The sequence below is a fragment of the Zophobas morio genome, unplaced genomic scaffold (assembly GCF_036711695.1).
Source record: "Zophobas morio isolate AGI-343-1 ecotype UQ-CSIRO unplaced genomic scaffold, CSIRO_AGI_Zmor_V1 ptg000023l, whole genome shotgun sequence".
Lineage (NCBI taxonomy): Eukaryota > Metazoa > Arthropoda > Insecta > Coleoptera > Tenebrionidae > Zophobas > Zophobas morio.
Window position 1 is genome coordinate 9,285,225 of NW_026972128.1, and position 20,824 is coordinate 9,306,048.

Consider the following 20,824-nt stretch of genomic DNA (forward strand, 5'->3'; position numbering starts at 1 on the left):
ACAAACATGTGGATCTCACCTGATGGTAAAATTCATAAATTAGTAATAGTAGAAGGTACTTGGGGTAAAAAACCATCAGAACAGACTGAATGTGAAATATTAATCTCAAAATGTCCAGAGTCTTTTCTAGAATATAACAATTCCATGGTAGTAGTAGGTGATAGTGATAACTATGTAAGACGCACATTAGACTTATGTTTAAGTACAATGAATGAATCAGAAACCGCTAAATTTAAAATAATGCCTGAAAATATATCATTTGTTGTTACATTAGTGCATATCAAATTTAGAGGCTACATCCACACGTGGAACGCCAAAAAGAAATTTGAAATAGCACAAGAACACAAAGAGAGAGGTGTAACTTTGTATAAACAAGACAGAGGTAAAGACGCCGCCTATCGTTTTGTTAAAGCTTTAAAAATAATACATTCAATACCAATTAATGCTGAAACACCACCTGACGTGATTGATAACATTCCAGTGAGTGATATTAAAAAACTAAAAGCGAATTTATACAATAATTTAGCTTCGTACTATTTAAAAAAAGGAGCGTGGCAGCTTACTATAGACACATGCAAAAGAGTTTTTGATTATGATGAGGATAATATTAAAGCGCACTATAAGCTTGCAGTGGCATTAATCAAAGATCGAAATTTCGAGAGAGCCAAAAACGAGTTAGATATTGTTTTAGCTGCTGAATCTGATAATAAAGCGGCGATCGAACATATGAAATACGTTAAAGAACAATTACATAATGCCGAAGTCAAGTATAACTTGATGGTGAAGAAAATGTTTGCCTAATTTATAGAATCGTGCCATGATGCTTGTTTTTTGTACTAACACAAGTTTTTATTTTTCTTACAAAGTGTATGCCAATGTATAAATTTTATTCTTAATAATAAACTTGCTTTTGATTCAGTCTGATCTCTTCAAACTTAACCTAAACAGTACTAATGTTCAAAGTTTAAAAACAAAGTAACTACAGTGAACATTAATAACTAGATATAAATCATGTATTTTATTTTTTCTTAACAGCTACTATAATAGTTATTTATGTACCAAGGGCACAAAGAAGATGTTTATATTCGAGGGCAACGTTTACAAAATCGAGGGCCTCTGGCCCGAGATTTTGTAAGTTGCCCGAGATTTATAAACATCAAGTTGTGCCCGTGGTGCATACAAACTTTTATTTTTCACGAGAAAATCTAAAAAAAAAAACACTAATTTATATAATTAATTCGTAAAAAAAAATTTACGTGGCGTTGATTTTGTTGTCAAGGAGATTCGATGTTTATTGCAAACACGGCGTCTATTCACGGTGTCAACACGTATATTTTCGACCGCGGAAATGAATGAGGAAAATTGTGACATTCCAGAAACCATTGTGAAGAAAGCGCAAAAAGCCAATGAAAATGTGTTACCTGGAACATCGGAATCCATATATGAAAAAGAATACAAAATTTTCCTTAATTGGAAGATTAAGAAGTGGCTTACTTCCAAGAATTGGTGAGTTATTCTGTTTATAAAATAATTATTTAACTGTGTTCTTCATTTTTAGTCAGAAAAATATTCACCCAGTTCCTTATGGTGAAAATACTCGATGGTCAAGACAACTTTAAGAGTAAACGACAACATAGACATTTTTAATTATCATCGTTTGACATATTTCTATAAAAAACCCAAAAGGTTATGTGGCAAAAAAATCCCGAGTTTTGACTGGCGAACAAGTCATGCAATTTCTAAAAGATGCTTCCGACAACAGATATTTACTTCAGAAGGTAAACTAAGTTATTTTTTGATGACTGTAATTAATTTAAATACGAATGTTTTATGCAGTAAAGGTAGTTGGAGAATGAGTGAACACAATTCTAGATATTTGTATAATACTTTATTCGGTGCTAGCAGAATGGAAGCAGAGGCAGAAATAATTCCAATAGAGGCACCTCCGAAAAGTTTAAGTTTACCTGAATAGTTTGCTATGAATAGCAAGTTTGTAAATTGTAATTTGTATCTTCGTTATTAAATAAATTGTCAAAAAATAAATAAGTAGTTAAAAATAAACAATATTTTTTTTTAATTTTTGTTTAATTCTGTTTAGCAAAATAGGGCATAATAACTCTTTATGCCCGCTCATTGTGCCCCGGATATAAGATGCCGCTTTACGTTTATCAAATCATGGATATAAAACAAACATTATATACGAGTGAAAAATAAATACATTTATTACGTTCATAGAACATAAAGTGGAATTACAAATATTACAAATATTTTTTTCAATTTAAGCGGGGTTTTTTCTCTGGAGGGGGTTTAATTTTCTCTTGAGAACTTTCCGTTTTCGTTTCTTTTTCTGCTGTACCATTTTCGACGCCAGTCTTTGCAGGAGGTGCCGGCGTAACCTTTGGTTGAGGAGGCGTTGGTAGAGGAAACTTTTTAATAAGTTCACCCAACAACATGTCAACTCTTTGCCTCTGAAAAAGAGAGCTAGGTTCCTCCCGTGGTTTCTCATCTTTATTTTTTTTATCTGACGATTTTTGTGATTTAAAATCCCATGAATATCCTTTACTGGGGTGATATCGAGCAAAACTTGCAACTTCTTCAAATGAGGATTGTAAGTGGTGAACTGTGGATAACTGCAAAAATCATCTGACATTAAGATGTTAAAGTCTACTCAAAAAATATACCAATCGAGAATTTAAAACACTTGCTAAGTCTGGTGCTTGATACACAACACCTGCTATAATATAATAATCAGCTATAGGTGTGGCTTGTTGAGGAGTATGTCTGTGTTGTTTCCTAATTACATACAATATGGGTTCTTGGACATGGAGCAAAACATATTCCAAACCAGTCATATTCCTAAAATAAGTTATAACATGACTTAAGTTACATTATAATTACAAGAGAGTTTACTGGAGTTGATCAGGCGTCAAACGTTGCATTTTTACAATCTCATTATTGCAAGTTCTATCAAAAAATGGGTTGGAACGTTCTGAAAAATAATCCATTACATTTGATGTGTTGAGAATGGGGATCCAGGCTGAATCATGCCACGAAAGACTTAGAGGATTCTCTGGAATACCAGGAACCATGCCCAATCTACCAGGCATCATAGCCATTTCTTGTCAGCCTAAAAATAACTAGTTTTAAGGAATTTCGAGATTGATACTGAAATTAGAAATTTATACTAAAACAGAATTATCAAGTGTGTTTGAATATTGTAAATATAATAATAGGTAAGGAGAAAGAGCTATAAATCTGAATTACCTTGATTTAAATATCTGTTTAACCAGGTGTTTAACTCGTTTAATTGTTCAAAATTGTGGAGCAAACAATCTGACGTTTATTTTTGTTGCTAATGACATAACCTCACTTTATTTCTACCTCTACTTTTCAACAATTTACATATACCTATTCAGAATAAATATAAATTTTAAATTGGTCTCTAATTAACACTATTAAATATCGTTATGTATTTCGATTGGAGTTGAGTAATAAGTTGAAACAATCTTATCGTAAGATATAACCTCAAAATGTAAAGTGTGAACAAAAATTATGTAAAAATTCAGTTTTCGGGTTACACTCGAGTAACAATGCTTATTTATAGTAGCTCAGAGGTAGAGGTACGGGTAAACTTTTACATTAATCATGACTCTAGTGTTTATAATTTCAGATGGATTTGTCAGTGGTCCCTTTACACCATAATAAAAAATATATGTCCAACTGCTGTAAATTGATAAATGATGAATGGAAACGAAGCGAAACTGCCCGAATGCGTAGCTTAGAAAGTTCTTCAGATAAACTGCCAACTAGTTTAATTTTGTTAAAAAATGAAGACGTTATCGGACATTTAAAACTTTCTCCTGTGCCTAGCATACCAGATGCCTGCTTTGTAGAATCTGTTGTAATTGAAAGGGGATTAAGAGGGAAAGGTTTTGGAACTGTATTAATGGAAAAGGCAGAGGCTTATTGTAAAAAGTGTCTGCAATTAAAAACAATTTATTTATCAACAAAAGGACAAGAAGGATTTTATAGTAAACTGGGATATATGGAATGTCAACCTATCTCTATATATGGAAACTACACACCAACTAGCACCACAAACCATAAAATTATGAATGACTGTAACAATAGTAGGCATGGTGTACCAAAACCACCTCCCATGCCTTCATTTCAAGTTAACAATAAACACAAAACGTACATGAAGAAAGAACTAACATAGTACAAATTATATAAAAAAAAATGCGATTACTGCCATAAATGAAGTGCAAATATTTTTTTTTAAAAAGGAAATAAAAATACTTTTAACACTGATAACGCTGTGAATCACAAACCTATCAGTTTTTATCATGCGTCAATAAACTTAAGATTATATAATTGGCAATGACTATCACTTTGTGTTGTTTTTTTATTCCTATGGTCCCACTTTACAACGCCGCCATAATTACCTCCAAGGAACTAATCCTTTGTACTTATACCACATATTTTACCAAAGTGTTCTGGCTGTAAAAGACAATCAACCAAAAATCTCCCAAGATCATGTTTCGAGATAACGCGTCGTCCAGGAGTTGCATCATGTTTAACTTCATAGTCAGAACCCGGTTGATCTAAAATTTGTAATTGTAACACAGTCAAAATTTACTCTCTTCAACAAACCAGCAATATGTGGCGGCAAAATTGCAATGTACTTTAAATCTGATTCTTTTATCAAATCAAACTGCCTTTGATGCTCAGCATTAATGTCTCTAAACATCACAGGTACTTTGTCTGAATCCAGAAATAAAAATGCAGACAAACATACTGATACAATCTCTACATTTGATTCCTTCATGGCTTTTATGATATTTTTCAGACCTTCACTCAGTACTGTTGTGGGTTTTAAATCATTGCGTGTTCCCAGAACAACGACAACGCCGTTAACCCCTTGTATGGCTTTAGAAACATCACTGTAGTTTAAAACATCACCTTGAACGACTTCCACGTTGTTCTGCAAGTTTGTAGGAAGTTTTGCGGGGTCTCTCACAAAAGCTCTGACTTGGAGGCCTAAATGACGCTGCATTAATTGCTATTCTATGATTTTTGTTTTTACCTTTTTTGAGTGCTGCTTCGACTGCACAAAGGCCGGTCATTCCCGTTGACCCAAAAATTACAACTTTTTCCATTCTGGAATTCGGATGAATTGTAAAAAAATATTTATCGTTGGCAGTGATACAATTGTTCAAAGCGGTTCAAATGACGTGCACTTCTGTGCCGATTTATTAATCACTTCAATTTTGAGCACGGTGGTAGAAGTAAGGTGTGGAAACAAGCCGCTCCAATTTGTTGAATAAAACACGCATCCCAGTAGGCTTATTTACTACGAAATAGTATGCAGCACAGTATGTCCATCTATGTATTAACATTTCAACTTGTCCGTGTATTTATGAATGAAATAAGTGACAGATTCGTTGGAGGGAAAATAAATCACAGCACTACGGTTTGTGGTTGGTCTTTGGTATGAATCGTGTGATTGGTAGATGATTCGACATTTGTGATTGGGTAATAAATGATATTGGCATAAATGTCAAACATTTAATACAGTTTTCTATTACTTAATTTCAACTGATCTCTCTAGACGTCGCTGCGGTGTGGACAGATAATGACATATAATCCAAACCACGCGATTTGTGTTTTCTACCAATGATTTTGAGGAAAGTTATGAATGAGGTTTCCACACCTTACTTCTACCACCGTGATTTTGAGAATAAACAAACGTCGAATGTCATTGTATTAGATCGAATGTCAAATACACCGAAATATTTTTAACAATAAAAAAGTGTGTTTAGCGTTGATGTAATTATAATTCTGCACTGAAATTATTGTAAACCAAATTTATTCGATGAAAATGCGTATTTACTTGTTTTTTTACTTAACTGTAAACTTAGATTAAATAGTTGAATTTAAGTAATAATTATTTTGTATAATGGGAAATTACGAAATCTGTCAATTTCGAGGTCAATTCCGTGCATTCATTCGCTAAAAAAATAACTATGATAACAAATTGTCATGTCATACATAGCAGAAGTGAAAAGTATTCCATCCTGTTTTACACTTATTAGTGATAGTGACGTGTAAAAATGACTTCAGAAGAAATTTTCGCAAAACTAAAATCAAACACAAAAAGTACCTGCGAAGAAACTATTCGGATTTTAGTAAAAATTGCTGACAATATCTTAAATAATCCAACTAACCTAAAAGTAAGGTCGCTCCAAAAAAATAATTCTACAGTCCGGAATAAAATTCTAGCGATTCGGGGTGGTGCAGAATGTCTGAAGTTAATGGGCTTTCAAGAAGTAAAGGAATTTCGTTTTCTTTTATCCTGATTTTTTTTTAATTTTTTTTTTAATTTTCAGAATGACACCAGTTTTACACTACCTCCTAATAATTCTGTAGACACTCTAGAAATAATCAAAAAAGCCTTGTTAGAATTAAAAATGAGTGACACACAAAGTAAGGGAGCCATTCCAAAGCAGAAGGTAAGATTTTTTAATTGCCTAAGTTTTTGCACTTTTAAAATAGAACCTAATAACGCACGGTAATATTTGAACATTGTGCTTCAATTCCTTCTTGAAATTGTAACATTATTAATAAATATGTGGCTGCAGCCCCAGCAATCTGTAAAAAGAAAATATTACAATGAAAATAGTGGTATGTATTTAATTTTTACAGTGAAGATGAGTGAAGTATCAATGGAAAATAGCCCACAAGCTGTAAATTGCAGAGGTCTGTGACAAATTTGTTGAGAAAATATCATCAGCTAAAAATAAATAATGAATGAGCGATTTTTGTTATCAAAATTGAAAAATACTTTTCTTTTTATGTAAGGGTCATATTCAATCATGAGTACTTTATGGATTGCTAATCCTGCGCTTTTACTCTGAAATATTATTTAAAAAAAAAGAGTTGTTTGCTTTATGGTGATTACCTCTTTGCATGTTAAATGACAAGTGATTGTTACTAAAAACACTTCAAGAGTTGTCCATAATGTCCACATTGACCATATCAAGGCAGAAACTTTATTCTTTAAAACCTAAAATATATTGTTTTAGTGTTTCCGATTGTTTCGGTGAAAACGCTTACCAAAATTTCGTAATACACGTAAAAAATAGTAAACACCTCAGTCAAAAATTGCGCAGTAAAGCAACTCAATATTTGAATAGTAAATGTATCATTTACTTTATTTCCTACGTCAGTTAAACAGTCATGAAGTTCCATTAAAAGTTCGATTCTTTTAAGTCCATGTTTCAGTTGATATTCTTGTGAAACTTTTATTTTAGTCAAATTTTCTGACATTTTTTCTTCAATCAAGTGTTCCAAGAGTTTGTTAATTAGGTTAAATCTTTCATGTAAAAGCTTAACCAATAAAACGAAATTGTTCTGAATTATGTAAGAAACAAACGATGGATATGAAAGTATGAGGTGAGGAGTCCCATTTGTTGAAAATACACTTTTACTCATATACAAATGCGTGATCACGGCTCTTCCTAAAATTGCACCGCAACCGACCAAAATAACTACCACTTCGTACATAAAATGTGTATTGTAGTTTATGGTTTCTCCTAAGTCCTGAAAAACTGCATCAATTTTCTTAATATCCTCTATCGAAGACAGTACGTTGACGCTTTTTGAGATATTCACAGTGTATATAACGTATATTAGTAAAATTTGTGCCAGAAGTTGAAATATAATTCCGATTTTCGATACTCCTGAAGCGTAGCTGGAGTGAAGTTGCTGTGTTTTAAAGTCGGAAACAGCACGATAAATTAAGTAGGTAAATAAAGAAATGTATATAATATTTAAGATTCGTAGTATGTTAAAAATTTTTAATTTACGGATGTTATTTTGGGTTGTTGTGAGTATTGATGATAGACCGAAACATGCTGTTGTGAATAAAATGGGAAAAACAGCGTCGTAGATATCACGGATATGCATGGTGGTAGAGACTGTAGAAAATTAAATATACCCAACACTACATTTTTTTAGATAGGTTTTCATGACTGAGATTTTATCGCCTATGCTACATTAAATTTGATATTCATCTCATTCATAACTAATGGATTCATTTGATTTAATGTGCTTGGTAGATAGTGTTGGCAGTAGCGGCTCGTCAAGGACGGTATTTAAATATATGGCAGGATAACAAAAGGGCGCTATTTTCAAATAAATTAATACTACATTTAATAGACATTTTATTTCACCATGCTGAGTCATTGGCTTCCGTATTCTGCTAAATCATCGTCATCTAACGTAATTTTTAGTCCCAATTAACAATTTTAAAACAAGGAGAAAACAAAAAGTAAAACGCATTTTTTTGTTTTAAAATTATGTAATCAATTTTTTTCTTAAAGAAAAAATATTTGCTAAAAGTGGACTTGTAAATAAGGGTTTCATTGTGGTCATTGCTCGAACCACGAATCGCCACTGACTACTAAATAAACGTGATAAATAATAAAAATATTGAGTAATAGCATTCATGATTCTTTATTGTTCGTTTTCCTAATTAAGTTAATTTTGTATTTACAGAGTGAGATCGCTTCGGTTAATAAAGACCATCGAGAAAATAATGATGATTTGAAGGATGTCAAGAGATTTGTATTACCCCCATTTTCTCCGGTAAGTTAATGACATAATTGTGGCTTTTGAATAAACAACATTGAGCACGGTAAATAAAATTACCCACCATTAATGAGGCTTTTGTATTTTGTAATTCTGGTATAGCTAAATAGGCAAATTTGTTGTGCTCACAATGCAAGAAATGACATTTGTACCGACGAACATAATTGATGAATTATTAATTAGCAGACGTAGAAAATATGTTTCTAAACAATACAACATAGTAAATGAAGTTGACTGGCCCAAGCGTTTTTAGAAATTTTTATTCTTACTGTTTTTTTTTTCGAATTTTACAGATATAATTATAGTTCTCTGTGTACTACATATTAAAAAAGACAAACCACACATTGTAGTGCTCTGATTTTTGTATAGTTTTTTCTCTCTATTAACAAATTTGTTTCTATTTCTATGAAAACAAACTCGTCTTGTTGGAAACACACGTTGTAGGAGTTATTGTTTCTTGAAACTGAATCATAATAACAATAAAAGTTGTTGAGGATCCAATCATCTACAATTTTTGGTTATTAATTTTCATAGCTAGTAAATTAACAACAAACGTTAAATAATAATCCTGCGTCTATATCGAACAGGCCACAAACAGTAAATTTGAAGTTGCTGTGGACCACTTGTTGAGAAAATATCAATAAACTTTCTTGAATTACTTCGTTTCTCGTCGCTATCAACACTTTGTGTATTTTTCGCCCAACCATTTTGGCCTGTTAATGTTAATTAACGTGTTGTTAAACGATTCATACTTACTTCATCGCTTGCCAAGTGACAAGAAATTGCAACGTGAAGTATTTCATAGATTTTGTAAAAACCCCAAGCTAACCAACAAGATGCTGAAAATGGTTTGGATGTAAACTAGAAAAGTATCAACAATATAAGAATTCAAAAAATCACAAAGTGTGGTACCATCCAGTAGAAGTAGAAAATGGAGTACAAAGCTATAAAAAATTGGTGGACTAAAGCAGGTACCATTTGAACATTGTAGTTTAAGTTTGTCCTGTTGGCACACCAACATAAAATTTCGTGAATTTTTGTTAATGTAGCAATGTTTTTTAAAATTTTTACTTCACGTTTGGTATCCAGCAGTACTGATGAATTAATTTTGTAATAAAGTACATAGTACAATTTTGCAAATTACTTACACGTCGCTTTTGTGTGCATGTGCAATTTTGTTAATTGAGATTTCATTTTCTCTAGTTCTTTATTAATCATTTTGAATCGAAGATAAATAAGTGTGGCTGTAATTGCAAACTGACTGTTCGTGTCATATAAAACGAGTAACGGATAAAGAAATAAAAACCACATGTGTAAAGACAGAGGAGGAAATTTCTCAATTCTGATATTGTACATTTGCATCGAAGCTATTATCACAACTATAATTAATCCTGAAAGAATAATTAATACCTGATACCAAACATTGTACTCGTAGCGAATTTTGTGATTCATTTTCTTGAGCTTGTCGTCGACTATGTTTAAATTTTCCATAACTTCCCTTGCATGTTTCGTGTGTACAAAACTCATGAAATAAATAGTGTATAAAATAACAATTTCAAAAATGAATACCATGGTTAGTCCGAAATTTGAAACCTTGTTGTGTTTTTTGTAAAATTTCCCTCCTACGACATTGTTAGATCTCCGTAGTATTGTAATAATGAAACAAATTGAGTAAATTATTAAGAAAACAATTGTTATCAAATGCAATTTTTTTGAAGTTTGGAGTACGTATTTTCCGGATTTTTTAACAGGAAAGGTAGGAAAAACTCCTACTATTGTTGAGAAAGCAAATATGGGAAGCATGCTTTCATAGAAGTGATTGGGAGTTTTGAACTGAATCATTTTAAACTTTTTAACTATAAGCAGTGAACAATGTCACTAAAAGTTTAAGAATAACGTTGTTTTAAGCTTATTGTTATCGGAACGATCAGTTTATTAATGTGATACCGTTGTGATAAATTTACATGTCATGCTTATAATCGTATCGATTTCGGTAATAACAGTAACATTATGTCAAGAGTACTGAACATGAAGTGTACATAATCGTCGTAAATTAAAATAATCTGATGTCCTTTGTTTCTTGATTTGTGCTCCAAAATTATTTAGGTATGTTCTAAGGACCACCAATGAGGCAATTATCAGATAAAAAAAGTATCCACTGAACGTTTCATTGTTTAGACCTCACTGTTGTAAATTTTATTGTGTTTTTGAGTTTATTACACGTGTTAAATGTTGCATTACAAATTTTAGAAATTTTCCAACCAATTCCTACGAAGGATAGAAACACAATTCCATCACGCCTTAGCTTTTGATGACAAGGATTGCCAAAAGCGTGCCAAAAAATTAATACCACTCGATCGATTGGAAATCAATGCACAAAGAAATTTAAGATATGTGCAGACTAAAATTAAAAAAGGTACTATATTATTCAGTTAAAGACAAATTTCATAGTTGTTTTTCTGTGTACAGAGAAAATGCAAGACCCGGAATTTTCTATCCAGGATATGCTACTCATAGAATTATTAACATGGTTTAAAGAGGAATTTTTCTCCTGGGTTGACACCCCTCTTTGTAATAGTTGCGGAGGAAAAACTGTGATGTCCCACATGAGTTCAGATCGTGCAGATCTAGTGTACACCAGTAGAGTTGAAGTAAGACTTCAAAATTCACTAAAAAATCCAATAACAATTTTCGTGCGTATTTAAGGTGTACAAGTGTCCGTCTTGCCAACAACCTACCAAGTTCCCACGCTACAATGACCTAAACATTTTATTGGAAACTCGTAGAGGTAGATGTGGCGAATGGGCTCAAGTTTTTACGTTGTTGTGTCGTTCTTTAGGATGGGACGCTCGATATGTAGTTGACGAATTAGACCACGTTTGGACTGAAGTATGTAATTTTCGATTAATAATCCATATTACTTGTTTTGTTTTAGGTTTATTCTATTACGCAAAAAAGGTGGGTACATTGTGACTCCAGTGAAAACGCTTGCGACACGCCATTAATGTATGAAAGTGGATGGAATAAGAAATTAACCTACGTTATTGCATACTCTCCTGAAGAAGTCCAAGACGTAACTTGGCGTTATTCAAGTAATCACAAAGAACTTCTTACTCGCAGAAAAAATTGTTCAGAAGCAGAACTTATTAAAGCCTTGCTTAACCTACGGGCTGAGAGGCAAAAATCATTTTCTAAAATCAAAAACAATTATCTGAATAGAAGGTTGATTAGTGAATTAGTTGAATTAATGGTAGAGAGAAAACCGCTTGACAATGAAAAGCATGGTAGAATTTCTGGTTCAAAGGAATGGAGGACCGCGAGAGGTGAAGCTAAAGATGAAAACATGTATGTGTGGAGAATAGGCAATAAGCATATTGTTAACAATAAAGTAACTATAAAATATTGTACAGCGTTAAATGTGTATGAGTTTGTGAAGGGTGATGATAGTGTTATTACAATAGATGAATGGAATTTGGGTGTTTTTGATTATAGTAGTGTCTTTAGAAAGGAAGAAAAAGATTGGGATACTGTATATTTAGCCAGAAGTGGTAAGATTTTTTACTTTGTTTTGTGATTATCAGGATTAGTGTGTGAATATTCGTAGAAGGTTCGGATCAAGGGAGTATATCGTGGAAATACGAATTAGAAAAAGACACTACAAAAGTCATTGATAGTGTCTCTTTAAAATTCGGCCACCAAACGTACGAAACTGGGAAAGTCAAAGTCGCTCTTGTATCGGATGACATCACGCTAGAATTTCCAGAAAGTAATTCGCAAATACTTGAGTGTGGAAATAGACTTTTTTGTTTACGTTGTAGGTGACACAAATTTATCAACTCAACAACTTTCCGGAAAACGCCACTTTACTCTTCAAGCTACTTTACATGGAGGAAAAGGGGATGTGGCCTGGCAACATGCTCAGTTATTCCGCCAAGCATCTGATAGTAACGAATATCCATTCATTGTTTCAATAACTTTTAAATAAGTGTTTTGAAGTGTTTTATTTATGTATATGTAGAGACGAAAATATTTATATGATATATCAAACTACGGAAGTAATAAAAGCAGTTTTATCAATAGTTGGACGTTTTTATTAATAGTTATAAATTTACATTCGTAAGTAAATATAATATACGAAGGAAATTTTCTTGTGCTAGTTGTAAGAGAGATTTAGACTCCCTGTAGCCCGTTCGTTAGTTCCGCCACTGGTATGCGGATTCATTTTTGACAGTTGGCATTTCTGGCAGTCGTTGACATTTGTGGTTGACATTACGTTTGTGACTAAATAAATAAATGTGGCACATGTTTTATGGGCACATGGTACAATTTGGGTACGACGTGCTAAAGTGTGCACTGTGACGTAGAGAAATAACTTAAATTTTTAAATAATTTAATCAACCCTTCTCATAACAGTTACAAAAATGGTAAGTGTTGTACGGAAACTGAGATATTCAAGATTTGAGGTTATGTTAAATCATCGTATTCTTGGTATTAACAGTTTTACGTTTCCAGCCCAAAACAAGAAAATTTATTGATAAAAAGAAAGCGGTTACTTTTCAACTTGTGCATCGAAGTCAGCAGGATCCCTTGATAGCTGACGAAAATGCTCCCCAGAGAGTCCTTGTACCACTGGTTGGCAAGGAGTCAGCACAAAATCGAGAAAAACGTTTAGAAGAACAGCATAAATATGGAATTCTCTATGATGATGATTCTAATTACTTAGAACATCTGAAAGATCTTAAGGACAATCGTGTTGAATGGCCTGAACATGTAGAGAAGTCACTTACAGAAAGAAAAGTTAAATTACAGTTGCCAGCAACAGTTTTTGCGTCACAAAATGAAGAGAAAGAAGGAATGTTAAGTAAAGCTGCTCCTATTTCAGGTGTGTTGTTACTATGATTTATAAAACTGTTGGTGTTAATTTTGTTTGTGTAGGTCCCCAGTTAGATTTAGATCCTGATGTGGTGGCAGCTATGGATGATGATTTTGACTATTCAGACCCAGAAAATCAGTTGGAAGATAATTTTATAGAATTAGCAGAGGGAGTTGCGTCGGACCAAGAATTTGAAAATGAATTTGAAATGGATTCAGATTTTGGAAGCGAAGAAATGGATGATGTAGCGTCACTAAATGGTTCACAAAGATCATTTAATGAAGAAGAAACTAGGTCTAAATTTACAAATTACTCTATGACAAGTTCTGTGATCAGAAGAAATGAACAACTTACATTATTAGATGATAGATTTGAAAAGGTAATCTTCTTTCTGAGTTAACAATAATAAGGTTAACCTCTGTGTTTGTTTATTAGATGTATGCTGATTACGATGAAAATGAAATAGGTGCTTTAGATTGTGAAGAAATTGAAGGTCATGTTCCTGAAAGTTCTGATATTCTATTACATTATGCAGATGAATTTGAAAAAACTCAACAGAAAGAAATTTTAGAACAGGAAGCAGCTAAAACCAAAATTACTGAACTGTTAGATAAAGATTCTGAGGGTGAAGAAGAAATGGTTTACGTGGAGGTTCCAGAAAAGGAAAAATGGGACTGTGAATCTATTTTGAGTACATACTCCAACATTTACAATCATCCAAAAATAATTAAGGAGCCTTCTGTAAGTAAATTTACAAAATGGAAGTTCAATAGATCCGTTAAAAAATTTAGAAAATTACATACAAATCAATATGCTTTAAAAATAGAATCAATTTAAAATCATTTTTATTCATGATCAAAGTGCTGCAACGTCGTCTAGCAATTACTGAAATTCAAATGTTAAAAAATGTATGAAATATCTGCAGTACCAACATTATTATTTTAAAAATATATTTTAGACGACTTTTTTTCGATCATATGGTATTAACCTTTGAAGTAAAAAATAAAACTATTTGTGGATATGACTGAAGGTATTTTAATAAGTTTAATTACAATTGATTTATTTTCTTCAATTTTCAAGGTAAATAAACAGAAAACATTGTAATCATTGCATATAAAAACTATTTAACTAATAATATAACTATATAATAAAAAACGCGAACGAAGGCAACCATGTTTTCAAATTGACAGCGATGAATTGACAAAACGAAAATTGTATCAGAGACAAATCTCCAAAAATCTGTGGCTGTCTTTGATCGTATTTTCATTGCTCTCTCGGTATAGTCGTTAATTTTTTTGTTTTTAAGACCTGCAATCTGAATACAAATTAGTCTTTTTACGATAACAATAAAAATAATAAATTATTCATGAAATAAAATTTATAAATAGCCGCTTTGTACAGGAGTTAACACGATTGTATTCAGTTTATGATAAACACGAAATGTTTTTATTGTGCAAACTGAATATGTCAATAACGATGCTCAAGTTGTACAAGTTGATAAATTTGAATTTAGCTTTATCAATATTTATTTATTACTTATAGTTACCTTCATAAACGTAAAATCCAAAGGCGGGTTGTTAATTAAAAATATCTGTATTTAGCATTAATTTCAACATTCTGCGAGATGTATACAATATTTTAATAAGAAATTTTATTTCTTCCTTAAAAACGACCCCGACGTTTAACTTACTAATGAATAAAACGTACAAAGTTGTTAGCGATTTCTGTTGTGATGGCTTCATTTCTGATTTTTTTTTCAGCTGATCTGTTTTCGTCGTTAATTCAGTTATAAATGTTAAAATCATGATAATTAAATTTGTTTTTGTCTAAAATACTTTACTATTGGGAAATTAAAGACGTAGAATATCTTAGATTTCATTTAACAAGCTAAGTTACACTTTTTGCGATAGTAAAGATACCAGTGTACGGTAGAAACCAAATTTAATGTACAATTTTTATTTTCCAGAAAAATCAAACATGCATTTTTCTCTTTTGTCATTTGATCAAATCAATTGTAAGGTTAAAAATTGACTAAAACGGGATTTTTCTAATACAATTTATATAATAACAATTTTGCGCCTTTGCGATTTTAGTTAATTGAACATTTGTAAGCACATTTTTATAAAGTAATGTCTATTTCAGTTATAAAATCTGGTATAATTAAAAGTCAACGTAAGAGTTGGAATTGCGTTGGGATTTACTGCAGTTTTTTTGCATAATTGCATAAACATCTGTGTTCTTTTTCTCACGAGTGTGATTTTTGTGATTTGCATACCATTGTGTAGACAGTACGTAACCTATTTCGCAGCATTTTAAATTAACAAGAAACATATTTAACAATGAAAATTATTGTGAACAATACATTTCAATAGCATTTGTTTTGCCGTTGGTAAGTAATTAAATTAGTAAGTAACAATTGAAAGGTGTAGTGTACCATGTTGAAATAACTTTTTGTTCACATTATGTATTTTTTAATATTATTGCACAAAGTAAGTAAAAAATACTTATTAGCAAAAATTGTTCTAAAGTTAATGAACAGATTTATCTTGGAAAAATTGTAAACTTTTGTTTTGCACTAAAAAAGTACATATTTAATATCAGTCACAGTGTAAGAAAAAAAACTGGCTCATGAAAGGATTGAGCAATGAACTGAACAATCACCGGTAGAATATTAAACAGTTTTGATTTTTTTAAATGTAGATACCTAGGGTAAAAACTCGAGGCAGATTCATAAACCACAAATACAGAAATGTGTTATTTTATAAAATTAACTAGTATTTGCCCTGCAAAATTTTGAGGTGCCTCAAGGAGAGTAAGATAACGTTTTAATATGACGTTGTTTTTATCTAGTTTAAATCATAAAAAAAAAATGTAAATAAGTACACAGTAGAAAAGGTGGTAAAATGTGGTTTGTTATTTTTGATGCAACTTCCATGTTTTCTCTTTCTGATATGTAAATACTGACTAACCGTTATTTTTAACCACGCTTATCACTGACAACAAAATTTAGGTGAAAATAAACTTTTTCCTTTGTGTGATTTCATTGGGGTTTTAGGTTAGCGGATAATAAAAGAAAGGTCATCAAGCAGATGATTATTCGTAATAAAATTTTTGCGCACTTTTTTGATGATTACTGAATCTATAATTAAAGGTCAATAGTAAATTGCTGTCAACATTGCGCAAGCATCTGTGTTGTAATTCCGTGTGTTTAAAGTACTTATTTTATCGTAGGCGGTATTGTTTTATGAAACAGTTCTGTTAGGCTGTGTTCAAATTTTAAAATCCAAAATAATTTCAATTTGTTGTTTACAATGAAGTATCTCTAGTGCTATCTTAAGTAAACTAGATCATTGTAGGGGAAAATACTACAGTGGATGTCAAAGTCCAGTCTGAAAATAATATAGATATTTTAATCCCCGTCAGATTATGGTATTTAGTTCATCAGAAATATTTTAGTAAATGTCGCTCTTATTTGGCATTGGTTAATGTTTTATTGTAATTACAGATAACAATTTTTAACGAATTGATAAAAAATATTGCTGAGAAATTTGATGCTGCCGTTATAAAGAATTTTTTTAATTATTATTAACAAGTTATTTACAATAATTCTTGAAAATTCTTGAAACTATCTAGCTATCTTTTGAAATTAGCAAAATTGACGCATATTAACATTTATTTGTCTCCAGGTTGAAAATCAAATTTCAAAATTCGGGCAAAATTCTTACGTGGCCGTTTTTTATTGTAATATAGAAATTGATCATATATTTTTTGGAAATAAAATTAATTTGACATTCTTCAAATGAATCATGATGACAAGTTTCTAAACTTCCAACTGATTCCATGCTTTTACAACCCTGTGTTTTTGGCATTTTTTCTTCATTATTAAGAGGGTTGAAAGATGGAAAGCTGATTTTCAAAGAACTTTTCATAATTGAAGAATAGCAAAATAAATACGTCGTAAATTGAATAACGTCGCGAATTAAAGACGTTTTATCTTAAAAAAAACTAAACTTATGTCGGAGTCTCTCGACACTATGTATATACGAAGGACATATTTTTCATTAAAAAGTAATAAATGTAAAAATTAACTGCAGCTGTTTAGGTGCAAAGACTGCTTTAAAATGGTGCGTTTAAAATCGAAAATAGAAAAGATATAGATATAATTATTGTATAAATAACTGATCGCAGTTTGTTTTTCTAAAAATAAACCTTGTAGAAATAATATGTACTTTTTTGTAGATTTAAGAAAAATTAATGATAACCAGGTAGAACAATATGTTCATTTCTAAGTGCATCCACCATTTCGACAAAAAAACTCAATGAATGTATTCACATTATCAGTGAACAAGTATTATTGTATATAAAAATATGGAACAACAAAGTTGAGTGGTTTTATATCTGCTTGTGTTTATGGCTGCAAAAGTGAATTGTTGGAAATCTTTGGTTGTAACTGTCTGTAATGTCATTAATGGCTGTTGCTACGTGGCGTGGACAGAATACACCACTTTAAATTCAATAAGAATCAGTGGTAAAATGATGGCTTGTAGTGTAAATGTGTGTGTTTAAAGTCCAACAAGAATCAAACAAAGTTTATATAGCGTTCGTAATAATTTTGTAATTTAGTGTTTTTTCCATTTTATGATTGCAACTCGACGAGTACTTTAATTTTTAAAGTGTAGCAATCACCAAAAAGTTATTAGGTCTCGACATTCATAATTTTTGTTCACAATGACTACGTTTAGTTGTAAATTACGTACAGTGTCTACGTATATTTAATTTTCGCATAAATAACTTTAAAGAACATTGTTTGAACTTATGTGTATTTTTATCCATTATCACTTGCCTTCCTATTATGTCATAATTATAATAAATTTTAAACATATTGTTATAACTAAGTTAAATGTGATCTAGGGAGTGGAAAATATGTAGCAAAATTTTGGGAAATATAATCATATCATATGCATCAAATTTATGCAAATATGCAGTAACTTTCTTAATATATGCAGAGATATGCAGTTGCATATGTATCAAAAATAAAAAAAGCGTTCCCCGAGCTTATGTTTTATTAGAAAAAATACATAAATTATTTAAAGAAAATATTCGTGTATTAAAAAAAATATAAACAGAGCAAACTAAAAAATAGTAGTAATCGACTATTTAATTACTATTTTGGTAACAATTTATTTTTAAATATTTTTCGAAATATTTAAACAAAAAGTTTTTCCGGCGATTCTAAAGTATGCATTTGTAAATAAAACTGCGTACTACGTCCACAGATGTAAAAATAAAGTAGCCCAAGAGCTATAAGGTTATATGACCATTATAAAATTAGTTGACCGCAAATAAATACCCCTTTTGTGTGGTTCGCACTTAACTTACCCGCTGGCAATAAATCGTCTTCTAAACATTTATTGCTTTTTTTTTGTACATTTAGATATTTAGTGAAAGCCGCCCCCGAACGGAACAACAGCCAGTCGAGCTGCAGTGGACACGTTGTTTATAGCTGGTTTCAAAATAAGAGAGTAAAACTACCTGGAAAACTGACTTGATTTTTAGGGTTTTCGAACAAATTAAACTAAGTTTGACCCTGGAATGATTGACAGCTTATACCCACTATAATAAATTACAGAATTACAGTAAGTACGGTCCTGTTATTCCAAGTTTGAGAGACAGCGCTCTTTATGGCCCACCTACCGCTTAGGGTTGGAAAACCCTAAAAGTCAAGTCAGTTTTCCAGGTAGTTTTACTCTCTTATTTTGAAAGCAGCTATACCACCCTAAAACTTTTTCAATTATAAACAACTTAACTTTGACACAATGGGATATAATTTTATAATGGCCATATACCCGTATAGCTCTTGGGATACTTTACTTATCGGTTAAAACAGGTGCGCCAAAATACAGTGGTTTCTTGAAAAATAAGTTCAGGAAAATGTTTAAACCATAAATTAATTTGAGTTATCTCCAACATATTGATACACCTGTATCGCTTTAAATGTTTTCAATGCAATCTTACGATGAAAAATAACAGAATAACGTCCTTTCGATCACCATAAAACATACTATTAATGCACCAAGTAACGAATAAAAATATTGGGAATGAACGGTATTTCCGAATGTAATTAGAGCTCGAATTTACCTGTAAGGACGGCTTAACGCCCAGTGGTTTCTCCAAACTACCATTAAACCCAAACCTTTCCTAATTATTTGAAGCTTAGGACAATATTTGCAACATGATTTATGAAATTTGGTCTTTCTAGATAAATGTCGATAGAATGACAATATTTTTTTTTAATTAGCACAAAAATTGATAAAAATACAAAATATGCAACCGTTACGTGAAATATGCAGCAGAAGGCAAACATATGCAAATATGCAATTTTTTTATAGCTGTATTCATTTCTAATTAGCATGATTCGTGCACATACTAAATATCAAGACTTATATGCAAAAACGGATATGCAAATTTCTTAAAATCCGCTCTCTAGTGATAACGTTACATTACCATAAGTTATCTAAAATCTAAACCTATTGTTCAATGAAGTAGAAAACCGTAATAACTCCATTAATATAACTATCCTGAGATCCCTACATTTTTTGACGCAATATTTTGTACAATGAACCTCCACATTTAAGATAAACAACGAAGGTGTGTTAATCATTGATCAAGCAATTACATCTATGAGTAATGATTTATCTCGTTTTGCCTTAAATGGAATTGTTTCATTACAGAAGGAAAAAATAAAAGTCGACAAAAAAACTGGAATCCCCCTGAATATTCTTGATGCAAACAAACTAACCCTCAAAGCTTTGGAAAAATTAAACCAAGAAAACGACCATTTCGAAAATCGTGGACCAAAATCAACAGGAATCCAGTCCGTAATCTCACAAATATCCACGCTTTCAGTGAGACCGAAAGATGAATCCCCTGAGGAACGAAAAGAAAGAAAGAAGCTACTAAAGGACTATAGAAAAGAACGGCGTTTGGAAAAGAAAACCAACACGGTAGCATTTAAGGAAGAGGCTAAAAGACAAGTTAAAATAAGCATAAACAATAGAAATAATGTTCAAGGAAATAAAATTCTGTAAACTACTTTCTATAATTAAGAATGTAAATAAGTAAATGATTATTTAATAAAACAAAAGCAAATAATGTCAATTTGTTATCAATGTTTACGCTTGTGCGTTGCGCCGCCACTGGACTCAATCCGGGCAGACAAAGAGGTGCTCACACGTACGAACCCATCACAGACATACGCTCGTTGTTTTGACATTTGCAAATAATGTTTTGATAGCTAAC

General features: G+C 31.6%; 7 protein-coding genes across 7 annotated transcripts; 4 read left to right on the top strand and 3 right to left on the bottom strand.

Moving 5' to 3' along the window:
* The first annotated feature begins 6 nt into the window (after positions 1 to 6).
* On the top strand, positions 7 to 918 carry LOC135134439 (FK506-binding protein-like). The gene has a single exon (XM_064063116.1). The coding sequence runs from the start codon at positions 7 to 9 to the stop codon at positions 799 to 801; it is 795 nt and encodes a 264-aa protein (XP_063919186.1). The 3' UTR covers positions 802 to 918.
* Positions 919 to 2,204: 1,286 nt separating this feature from the next.
* Positions 2,205 to 3,372, bottom strand: LOC135134440 (mediator of RNA polymerase II transcription subunit 6). The gene is made up of 4 exons (XM_064063118.1): positions 3,265 to 3,372; positions 2,911 to 3,127; positions 2,682 to 2,856; positions 2,205 to 2,630 (listed from the first exon to the last, which is right to left on the bottom strand). Exons 2-4 carry the CDS (start codon positions 3,114 to 3,116, stop codon positions 2,274 to 2,276), a joined length of 738 nt encoding a protein of 245 aa, XP_063919188.1. The 5' UTR covers positions 3,117 to 3,127; positions 3,265 to 3,372; the 3' UTR covers positions 2,205 to 2,273.
* A 13-nt stretch (positions 3,373 to 3,385) lies between these two features.
* On the top strand, positions 3,386 to 4,381 carry LOC135134442 (N-alpha-acetyltransferase 80). Its single transcript, XM_064063120.1, has 2 exons — positions 3,386 to 3,620; positions 3,671 to 4,381. Exons 1-2 carry the CDS (start codon positions 3,591 to 3,593, stop codon positions 4,217 to 4,219), a joined length of 579 nt encoding a protein of 192 aa, XP_063919190.1. The 5' UTR covers positions 3,386 to 3,590; the 3' UTR covers positions 4,220 to 4,381.
* Positions 3,981 to 5,408, bottom strand: LOC135134441 (flavin reductase (NADPH)). Its single transcript, XM_064063119.1, has 3 exons — positions 5,087 to 5,408; positions 4,654 to 5,040; positions 3,981 to 4,604 (listed from the first exon to the last, which is right to left on the bottom strand). Exons 1-3 carry the CDS (start codon positions 5,157 to 5,159, stop codon positions 4,456 to 4,458), a joined length of 609 nt encoding a protein of 202 aa, XP_063919189.1. The 5' UTR covers positions 5,160 to 5,408; the 3' UTR covers positions 3,981 to 4,455.
* Positions 5,409 to 6,001: 593 nt separating this feature from the next.
* LOC135134435 (peptide-N(4)-(N-acetyl-beta-glucosaminyl)asparagine amidase) lies at positions 6,002 to 12,731 on the top strand. Its single transcript, XM_064063113.1, has 9 exons — positions 6,002 to 6,329; positions 6,390 to 6,512; positions 8,560 to 8,649; positions 10,903 to 11,068; positions 11,122 to 11,303; positions 11,359 to 11,541; positions 11,588 to 12,200; positions 12,257 to 12,418; positions 12,471 to 12,731. Exons 1-9 carry the CDS (start codon positions 6,114 to 6,116, stop codon positions 12,635 to 12,637), a joined length of 1,902 nt encoding a protein of 633 aa, XP_063919183.1. The 5' UTR covers positions 6,002 to 6,113; the 3' UTR covers positions 12,638 to 12,731.
* LOC135134443 (putative gustatory receptor 28b) lies at positions 6,524 to 7,968 on the bottom strand. Its single transcript, XM_064063121.1, has 5 exons — positions 7,117 to 7,968; positions 6,962 to 7,066; positions 6,845 to 6,913; positions 6,704 to 6,793; positions 6,524 to 6,651 (listed from the first exon to the last, which is right to left on the bottom strand). The coding sequence occupies exons 1-5, from the start codon at positions 7,966 to 7,968 to the stop codon at positions 6,559 to 6,561; spliced, it is 1,209 nt and encodes a 402-aa protein (XP_063919191.1). The 3' UTR covers positions 6,524 to 6,558.
* A 173-nt stretch (positions 12,732 to 12,904) lies between the features above and the next one.
* On the top strand, positions 12,905 to 20,677 carry LOC135134437 (protein LTV1 homolog). The gene is made up of 5 exons (XM_064063114.1): positions 12,905 to 13,076; positions 13,165 to 13,534; positions 13,588 to 13,904; positions 13,961 to 14,266; positions 20,257 to 20,677. The coding sequence occupies exons 1-5, from the start codon at positions 13,074 to 13,076 to the stop codon at positions 20,611 to 20,613; spliced, it is 1,353 nt and encodes a 450-aa protein (XP_063919184.1). The 5' UTR covers positions 12,905 to 13,073; the 3' UTR covers positions 20,614 to 20,677.
* Positions 20,678 to 20,824: the final 147 nt, after the last annotated feature.

What these genes read in the sequence shown, in the direction of transcription:
- LOC135134442 (XM_064063120.1), top strand. Translation starts at nt 3,591, where the DNA reads ATGCTTATTTATAGTAGCTCAGAGGTAGAG. An exon ending in ATAGTAGCTCAGAGGTAGAG is followed by an intron (nt 3,621 to 3,670) that starts GTACGGGTAAAC and finishes TTATAATTTCAG; the next exon opens with ATGGATTTGTCAGTGGTCCC.
- LOC135134439 (XM_064063116.1), top strand. Translation starts at nt 7, where the DNA reads ATGTGGATCTCACCTGATGGTAAAATTCATAAATTAGTAATAGTAGAA.
- LOC135134437 (XM_064063114.1), top strand. An exon ending in TAAAGCTGCTCCTATTTCAG is followed by an intron (nt 13,535 to 13,587) that starts GTGTGTTGTTAC and finishes TTGTTTGTGTAG; the next exon opens with GTCCCCAGTTAGATTTAGAT. An exon ending in TAGATGATAGATTTGAAAAG is followed by an intron (nt 13,905 to 13,960) that starts GTAATCTTCTTT and finishes TTTGTTTATTAG; the next exon opens with ATGTATGCTGATTACGATGA.
- LOC135134443 (XM_064063121.1), bottom strand. Translation starts at nt 7,968, where the DNA reads ATGCATATCCGTGATATCTACGACGCTGTTTTTCCCATTTTATTCACA. An exon ending in ACGTGTATTACGAAATTTTG is followed by an intron (nt 7,067 to 7,116) that starts GTAAGCGTTTTC and finishes AATATATTTTAG; the next exon opens with GTTTTAAAGAATAAAGTTTC. An exon ending in GTCATTTAACATGCAAAGAG is followed by an intron (nt 6,914 to 6,961) that starts GTAATCACCATA and finishes ATAATATTTCAG; the next exon opens with AGTAAAAGCGCAGGATTAGC.
- LOC135134440 (XM_064063118.1), bottom strand. Translation starts at nt 3,116, where the DNA reads ATGGCTATGATGCCTGGTAGATTGGGCATGGTTCCTGGTATTCCAGAG. An exon ending in TTGACGCCTGATCAACTCCA is followed by an intron (nt 2,857 to 2,910) that starts GTAAACTCTCTT and finishes AACTTATTTTAG; the next exon opens with GAATATGACTGGTTTGGAAT. An exon ending in GTGTTTTAAATTCTCGATTG is followed by an intron (nt 2,631 to 2,681) that starts GTATATTTTTTG and finishes TGATTTTTGCAG; the next exon opens with TTATCCACAGTTCACCACTT.
- LOC135134441 (XM_064063119.1), bottom strand. Translation starts at nt 5,159, where the DNA reads ATGGAAAAAGTTGTAATTTTTGGGTCAACGGGAATGACCGGCCTTTGT. An exon ending in CGAAGCAGCACTCAAAAAAG is followed by an intron (nt 5,041 to 5,086) that starts GTAAAAACAAAA and finishes AGCGTCATTTAG; the next exon opens with GCCTCCAAGTCAGAGCTTTT. An exon ending in TTTGCCGCCACATATTGCTG is followed by an intron (nt 4,605 to 4,653) that starts GTTTGTTGAAGA and finishes TACAAATTTTAG; the next exon opens with ATCAACCGGGTTCTGACTAT.
- LOC135134435 (XM_064063113.1), top strand. Translation starts at nt 6,114, where the DNA reads ATGACTTCAGAAGAAATTTTCGCAAAACTAAAATCAAACACAAAAAGT. An exon ending in GCAGACTAAAATTAAAAAAG is followed by an intron (nt 11,069 to 11,121) that starts GTACTATATTAT and finishes TTCTGTGTACAG; the next exon opens with AGAAAATGCAAGACCCGGAA. An exon ending in TGTACACCAGTAGAGTTGAA is followed by an intron (nt 11,304 to 11,358) that starts GTAAGACTTCAA and finishes TGCGTATTTAAG; the next exon opens with GTGTACAAGTGTCCGTCTTG.